Genomic DNA, 8,768 nt, shown 5'->3' with positions numbered 1-8,768 from the left:
GTGGCTCGTTTAGTGAAGATTTCGCATTGCGGTGCACTTTTCGGGGCTAATTAAAATTAGCGAAGGAAGTCCTTCGAGTGACGGCACGCGAGTATCGTGATCACTTACATAAGGCTGAAATAACAAAAGGCTGAAACACGAATGGCAAAAAAATCACGAGTAACAGATTTTAATGAAAAAAAAACACATTTGACGTGAATGGGGGCTCAAACAGGAATAAAGAGTTCTGCTCTTCTTGCGACTCCTTGTTGTCTTTCGATTTTGATACATTTTTTTCTTTTTTTTTTGTCCGTACAGCACAAGAAATTTGGAAGAAGCATAGAAAGGAACAAGACTTTATTTATTGTTCTTGATTCTTGAATTTGGTTTTTGATTCTTGCCAAGATTACTTCTATATTTTTTATTCTTCCGTGTTTGTTAGTCCTTCTTCCTTCTTTTTTCTTCCTTCGTCGTTCCATTCTCCTTGCTCTTCTATTATTCTTATTCTTTTTTCTCCCTTCTTCCTTTGTTCCTATCTCTTCTAATTCCGCCTTTCTTCTTCCACCATTCTTCCTTCTTCCTTTTCTGTATTTTTTCTTCCTTTTTTCTTCTTTCTTTTCCTTCTTTCTCCCATCTTCTTTCTTCCTTTTTTTCTTTCATCTTTTTTCTTGCTTCTGCATCTTCTTTCTTCCTTTTTTATCTTTTTCTTTCTTTCTTCCACCTTCTGTCTTCCATCTATCTTTTTTTTTCCATTTTCCTTCGTTCTATTTCGTTCTTTTTTCTGCTTTTTTATTTTTTTCTTCCTTCTTCATTCTTACTTTTTCCTTCTTCCTTCCATCTTATTCCTTTTTTTCTTCCTTCTGCCTTGTTCTTTCTTCTTTTCTCATTCTACGTTCTTCTTCATTGTTTCCTCTTCTTTCATCCTTAAAAGCTTATTCCTTGTTAATTCCTTAATTAACCCTTTTATCCCACTTTTTTCTTCCTTCTTTGTTCTCCCGTTTTCTTTCTTTCTTCCTTTTGCTATCATCTTTCTTCTTTTTTCTTCCTCGTTCCTTGTTCTTCATTTTCTCTTTCTTATTCCTTTTTTTCGTTCTACTTCTTTATTTATTCTTTATTCATTTTTTTGTTCTTCTTTATTCTTTATTCAATATTCACTATTCAACCACTCAACTTGTACTCCATTTCAGCCTTCTGATACTTTACAGCCTATGAGTATTCAGCCTTATGTGTTTCAGGCTTTTGTAGGACCAGTTGAAATGTAGAGCCATTGAAGAAGAAGAATAAGAAGAACGTCGTCCATGGAGTTAAGTTCGCCCGGCAATGGCAAAAATCAAGATTCAAACTTTTTTTCATAGATTTTTTTATTCTCATCAATACTCACTAAATAATAAACTCTTACTTGTTCTGTTTTCGCAACGACAGTGCTGTCCAAAAACATTCCTTTCAATTTTTAGTCCTAACAATCCTTTCCTCCGAAAAGAAGTGATATCCAACCTCATCTATCGTAAATTTGTTTTGCCTAAATGTATTTCCCTTTTAGTGGTAAACCGTTGCTACAATCTCATAAAGACTATGATTATTTTTTCTCATTGATAATAATTATACTGAACGTAGGGAAATGCTAGATTGAACGCGACACAATCTGCGTAACTAAATCATAGGGGTTAACTTTTTTTCGCTAAACGAATCGACTCTGTATTAATCTTCTCCGTTCGTTCTCGGTTTAATTTATATTGAACAGTTTGTTTCACGTAAGAAACTTGCATACGTTTTGATTGTTGAAGACTATTACAATCTATGTACAACGCAAGGCGACGGCACGATATTGTCATTTACCGCTAATCCCGACGAGCGTTTCGTCCTCATCGGGTCCACCGGCACTACTGGGACCGCCGTGCAATGGGAGAGGGCTCGGGACGGGCGATTTCATGATGTGAACCGAGACGGATGTCGGCGACGTGACGGGTCCCGGACCGGCGGAACCTGCTGAAGCCGATGCAGCAGCAGCAGCTGCCGCAGCCACAGCGGCCGCATTGCTGAAACCGATGGCACTGAGATGATGATGGTGGTTCTTCAGTGCAGCAACAAGCTGTTGAGTGTTGTCGAGCTTGTTCATTAGCTGGGCGGCCACGGCGGCTGCCGCCAATGCTTGGGCAGGGGATGTGCTACGAAGGCCGTCCATCGAGTTACTGTTGGTGGTTGCATCGATGAGTTTGTCCGATGAGCTGTGGTTTGACATGGTACTGCTGGGACGTGACGGGGGTCGCATCAGGCAGGCGTCGGCGGAATCACTGCTGTTTGAAAAATCCATTGCATGGCTTTGCATATTACCTGGCGATGGGAAGGGAGGCGGAACGGACCCGGTCGGAGTTGTGGGTGTGGTTGATGCTTTTCCGTACATGGAAGCAAACCCATCTCGGCTGTTATTAGACGATTGATGGTCCAGGCTTGGAGACCGTCTCATAAGCATTGAACTATCGTGACCGGTGAACATTTTCTGCATCACGTTAGGAAGCATTGCCGAATGCAATGGCGAAACATCCCCGGGCAGTTTGTTAAACGGAAGTGGAAAATCATTGCCGCCAGTCGGCGATTGAGCAATACTGGGAAGGGGCGTATTTGGCGCTGAAGAAGACGATGGGCGAGATTCTTGCTTCAACTTTTCCACATCACTGCCACTACCTGAAGAGGTGCCAGTCCTAGCAGAAAATTTTGGAATTTGAAATTTGGTGTCCAATGTCTTGGCGAAACCTTCCATATTATGGATTGAAGATGTGAGGCTGAGAATCTTCATCACATTTAAGGCATTGGCATTCACAGCAGCTTGAGTCGCAGCTGCCATTGCTGCAGCATTTGTGACCATCAATGAAGAGGCTGCTGCGGCTGCAGCAGCAGCAGCCGATGATGACGAGGATTTTGAACTGCTACGAGGTTTATCCTTACTGCTGCTGCCTCCGCTCGAAGACGACGAACCCGATTTAGATGATGACCTTATCGCACTGCCAGAACTTGATAACGATCCAGAGGAATTAGATTTCTGGAAAGGCATTTTGGAAGAGGTACCGGAACTAGAGGAATATTTTCCACTGCTGCTGCTTCCAGAAGACGGGGGATACGCTCCACTAAAACTTTGTGAGCTTGGAAGCTTCTTAGGTGGCTGGGATCCACTTGAGGAACTTGACTTGACTCCAGATTTTGAACTGCTTTTGGAACCGCTCGACGATGAAGAGCCACTACTTCCGCTTTTGGAACCCTTTTTGTTCTGAATGGTAAGTTTGATTCCGTCTGAGCTCGGTTTTACCATGTATTCCGAGTTCTTTCCCTGCATTGCGGCCACTGCCGAGGACAAATGTGCAGCTAAACCAGCAGCTGTTGATGCTGAACCAATGGAAGCGCCGGCAATGTCTGTGGAAGCACACAAGGTAGGGTATTACTTTAGATATGTTGTGACTGGATGTTAGTGAGCCTTAATTCTACTGATTTTTGTTTTTTTTATGCGGATGATATGAGGAGAGGTTAGTGAAGTTACTAAATGATTTTGGTTTGAAACTCACTTGGAACCGACGTCGATGATGTCGAGCTGGTTGACGATGATATCGAAGAGGGGACAGTTTTACCGGAAGTTGAGGGATCTTTTAAATGAAACCCAGCTTGTGAATCCAACTCTGGAAGTAGCATCAGCGAGCTTTCATCGCCACTTTGGGCAGATTTGAGTTTGTCGATCACAGCACTAAGAGAACATTTTCGTTTCAATGCCTGCTGGTATAATAACATTGAATTCATTGCGGCAGAAGCGTTTTTAGAAAGATCCGTTACACCTAGACCAAACAATCCACTGTCGGTGAGGTCAATACTGCCACTTCCGGAACTGCTCCCTCCACTACTATTGCTATTCATCAGCTCCAGCTGCACGCCCGCACTCAGTGGAGTGACACAGTTCGATAAATCAAGCTGCTGCAATTTAACGGCAGGAGTTTTCAGTTTCGGACTAGACGAACTAGAAGACGACGAGTATCCTGATTTCTTCTCGCTTCGATCTCGATCACGGTCTCTTTCGCGGTCTCTAGAAGAAGACGACGCACTGCTCCCACTTTTGCTCCCACTTCCTGATGAGCTTGGCTCTTTTCCGGCTCCAGCATTATTAGACGAACCAGTTTTTGAACTGGGAGAACCACTACTGGCTGCCGATTTAAGAGCCGACATGCTCGGTTTCCCGCCGCCTGAACCTCCACCAGAAATATGCTTCGGTGATGAGGTTCCATAGCTGCTCTGATGCTTAGGACTGCTGTGATGCACAGGCGAGTGCTTCGGGCTAGATTTGCTACCAGAACCAGGGCTTCCACAGGAAAGAAACATCTGGGTAGTCGAACCAACATTCCCACTTTTCAACGGGACGGGAGATACGGAAAACTTTCGACTGCTGTTCGATGGCGAGGTGGGACCATCTGAGCTTTTGGAAAGTATTTTATGGGGTGGTCCCATCTGCTGCAATTGAGCCATTTGTTCTTCATGCCTTCGTTTCTTTTTCTTCTCGAGTTTTGCTCGGTCAGATTCGCTGCTACTAGTGCTACTGCTGCTGCTACTTCCGCACTTCCGATGCAGGCTGCTGCTAGAGCTACTGCTTCCACTAAGCTTTTTATCTAATATGTTTCCGGAACTGCCGTTGTCGCCACTGCTTTTCATAGAACCTCCAGAGGTAGTTAAAGGAATTGGAGTAATCGTTATCGAGGAGGGTACATTGGCTGCTGAATTGGCCAACGGAATAATTTCGATTCCGGGCCTTTTCTCCAGACCAATATTGTTCAGGACGGAACTAGTCATCGAGCTCGTAGACTTTCCTACACCGATTGGAGTGATGCTGACCGATGATGCGTAGGATGGCTGCTTCTCTTCTATTTTTGCTTTAACTTCAGATTCACTAACCTCGGTAGTATCGTCCATATCCGAACTATTAGACGATCTCATCAGATCGGGGTCCAGAGAGGAAAAGTCCAAATTACCAAGGATAGAACTGTTTCCAGAGCTCTCACTTGCATTTCCAGTGCTTATGTTTGTTGGTCCCACGGTACTTACCGGAGCTGGTGCTCCCATTGTTACTATTGTTGCCGTCGACGATGATGACTGTCCCACATTCGTCTGTTGATTTCCACCCAAAGAGTTTGAGTCGCCACTGCTCAAATTTGTCGACTCATCATAATCATCATCGCCTTCCTCGTCCATCATTTCATTACCTCCCTCCGATTCTACCTTACTACTCTTTGGGCTTCTACAAAAATCCTCCATTCCTCGACGTTTCTTCGATGCGTCCATCGGTTCTAGCTTCACTTTCTTCACATCGCAAAACTCCGGATGCACCAAGCCAGTTCCATTCAAATTTCCATTATGTTGTCCATTCAAAGCGGTTCCTACAACTCCGTTATTTCCGATGCCACCTCCTCCTCCGGGACCTGCCGGACCGTTCCCTCCTCCTTCATCGGGACCCATAGACAAGCTAAAATTTCCCTCATCCACAGTGCCATTTCCGCCACCGTTTCCTTGGCCCTTGAATTTGACCTCGTACTCCTCTTGCCAAATCTTCATCAGCCTCCATAACGTCACCGGGATCGACATCGTACGCTGAACAATCATCGAAACTCGCTGCGATATTCGTTCGTCGCTTTCGTAACCATTGCAAAATATCCGAACCTGAATCGAAAGGATATTCCGCAGATCAAACTCAACCATCGCCAGCGACTCCTCAAAGGGATGCTCGAGTGAAACCGTAATATACTGACACGAGAGAGCGGCCACCTCGAACACCACCAGATGCTCGAAATCGGTGGACCGAGTGCTGCTTGACCCGTTGTTGCGAATACAGCTGGTGAGTAGTTGATTGAAGAGAGCTTGCTGCCGCAGGAATACCAAAATTTTAGACACGTGTTGCGGTTCAGTGAATGGAATGCTGCTGATGATGGTACCCTGCAATTGTGAATGATTTATTAGAACTAGAGCATTTTAGTTTTACTGGTCGGAACTTGCCTGTAGATTCTTATTCTCGGTCATATAATAGCAATGATACTGATCGGGCAGTTTCACGAATAGCCCTTTCGCGATGTTTTCAACAACGCCATTGGACGCATGTTGCACAATCAAACTTATCAGACAGGAGCTGACAGTCGCCGGATCGAATGAGGTCCCGGAACTGTCTCCAGTGATGTGTTTGATTTGTTTCAGCATCGCCAAATTCAAGGCCATTGGTTTGTTTAATCGGAGCACAAAGGTCGCCGGTAGCGAAGTGGAATTGTGCTTCTCAATCGGACTGTACACGGGAGAATTACCTTGCTGGATCAACAGTGGTTGAATCTGTAACTTATTTGCGGTCGACGCTTCCAGATTGACTGCCACACTATACCCAATCTTCTCTGCTGATATAATTTCCGCATTGAACGGTTTCATTTTTCTCGCTTCTAAATCGAGCAAATCGTACGGAGCGATGTAGTAAGTTAACTTCATGGCATGTCCTCCTCGACGTTTCTGTACCACTCCGAGGGGAGATTTCAGCAGCAGTGAATGAATATCGCTGAAATGTTGAGTCGATAACGTGTAGAGGTTGTACAGATCAGTTTCGAGTGCTTGTAGGGCAACGAAGGCATTCACTTTAATTTTCTTTTCGGCATTCAACTGATAGATCGAGGCAAGTCCTTCTAATTGAGTGGTAAAATCTACAAAATCCCCTCTTTGCAAACAGGAAACGAGTTCACTACAGCTCTGCTGTTTCATTTTACATTCGTGGTGCACTTTCACATCTTGTACGGTTCCGTTTGGATCCAGGATGATCTCCAGATAGAACATATCGGACGAAATGAACAAACCTGAAGTGTCCTCGCTGAGCTTTAGACTGAAAAATAAAATAAAAATTATAATTCATTTCCCGACCGTTAACTATACGCGAAAAATACAAACACCCTCTATGATAAATTGTGCTCAAATTAGGAATGAATTCAAAGAATGTCAAATATTTTTCTTATTTTTTGTGTTTTAAACAATCAAGTATTTATTTTTGAAAGGTTATTTAGAAGGAAGAAACATTGTGCGTGCAAAATTGCCTATAATCGCATATCTGCCCACAAAAAAGGGAATTCAGCAAATATGAGACTGATACGCGATTACAGAAAGTAAATCAATAGTAAACAACCTACCCAAGTTGTCGAGTAAGACAATCCAGCCTTTCCACAAGGCCTTGTCGGGATGTTACCTTTATACAATACTGCATGCTATCTAATGTTTTCTGCAGATTAGATTTCTCTACCGCATCTAAGGCATATCGTTTTTCCTTAAAAGAAACAAATACATTGAAAATATTTTCGACTTTTCTGAATATCTGGTAACACACTTACCAGTAAGGACATCCGAACAGCTTTCGACATTTCCTGAAACGATTTGTACTGTGACGATTTTGCTTTGTTCCGAAGTCGCTCCATGAGCAGTTCCATTTGCCATGATTCATGTTTGTCACCAGACCCGGGTAACAGCCCACCATGGCCTTTCCCAACTGCCGCTCCACCCACAATGGTCGGTTTCATTTCCACTTTGGGTTGCTTTCCACCCCCATTGGCTATCATTTTTGCTGGAAACGATGATCCCAAACTGCCCGGAGGGCCAGTCGAGGACATCTTGCGTCCTTAAAAATTATCACCTGTTCGGAAACAGAAATCTTGAATAATCATTCGATTCGATCTATGTAGGTATTAAATAATGTTTTATTCCGCTTTGAGTATCTTTTCTACCGGCATTTGCAGCAACGCAGAATGAATCAAGTTATTAAGAACAATCTCTCATTTACTACGGTACAAAAATAGATACAAATGATATAACAAGCTGATTTCCTTCAAACTTTCCGTAAAAAAACTGAATTATTTCAAAACTACTCTCATAATTTTTCTGAACTGCCATTCAGTTAAAACCAATATTTCTTTGCTATTACTCCTATATGCTGCATAGAGGAATCAAAATCGAGAGCATGAGATGTTGCGGAAAGAACAAGCAAACAAACAAGAAGAGCCCACGACCACCAGCAGCAGCAGGTCAAGTCAAAGCGACGAGGCTGATGAGAACGAGAGGCCAGTCTTTGACTCTGTCGCGGACCAGGCAGAGCAACCGAGGGGGAAAATTTTTCTTTCTGACGAAGTTGGCATTTTTCGTTGTCTGCAGAAGGTCGATCGAAACTTACCTTTCAGTTGCACTACTCACTCCGCGAATACCTCAACTGGACGCCAAAACCTCCGAGGTAGTGATTTCCGATATTTAGAGACACATTTTCTGCACTTTGGAGGTAATTTTCCACTTTCGAATCGGGCAGCAAACTCGAAGCAACTTTTCCTATCCACCGTTCATTCATGACATGATGGTTGAATGATTCTCTTTCTCTCTCTTTTGTGAAGTGTTGCCAGCCGATCACTTCGTTTGATGGAGAGAAATAAACTATTCAACGTTTTTAAGTTGGTAATAAAGAAGTACTAGATCGTAAATAATGCTTTAAACCTTACCCCTATTACACACGGTCAAGCCTGTTTGTCAAACATTTGCCCATATGAATAAAACTGAGTGAATATTCTTTACTCAGACCTCTCGGCACGTTGGTGCAAATCTCTAGGGGTATTCACTTACCAGCGTAGGTTGCTGCGTATCTGTTTATGGAAATGTTTCATAAGCGATTTGGAATATGTCCCTTGTGATTGAGTGTGAAACATTTCCATAATTAGATACGCAGCAACCTATCCAGCTTTCCACGCTCGGTAATGGCGGCTTGT

The 8,768-nt window shown here is 43.4% G+C and overlaps 1 protein-coding gene across 1 annotated transcript; it reads right to left on the bottom strand.

The window, feature by feature from the left end:
* Positions 1 to 1,701: 1,701 nt before the first annotated feature.
* LOC134227492 (mediator of RNA polymerase II transcription subunit 1) lies at positions 1,702 to 8,379 on the bottom strand. Its single transcript, XM_062709025.1, has 6 exons — positions 8,189 to 8,379; positions 7,356 to 7,654; positions 7,158 to 7,291; positions 5,998 to 6,856; positions 3,534 to 5,937; positions 1,702 to 3,384 (listed from the first exon to the last, which is right to left on the bottom strand). Exons 2-6 carry the CDS (start codon positions 7,629 to 7,631, stop codon positions 1,808 to 1,810), a joined length of 5,250 nt encoding a protein of 1,749 aa, XP_062565009.1. The 5' UTR covers positions 7,632 to 7,654; positions 8,189 to 8,379; the 3' UTR covers positions 1,702 to 1,807.
* Positions 8,380 to 8,768: the final 389 nt, after the last annotated feature.

Source organism: Armigeres subalbatus, chromosome 3 (assembly GCF_024139115.2).
Source record: "Armigeres subalbatus isolate Guangzhou_Male chromosome 3, GZ_Asu_2, whole genome shotgun sequence".
In the NCBI taxonomy this organism is placed as follows: Eukaryota; Metazoa; Arthropoda; class Insecta; order Diptera; family Culicidae; genus Armigeres; species Armigeres subalbatus.
This window is presented reverse-complemented; position numbering and strand designations above follow the sequence as displayed.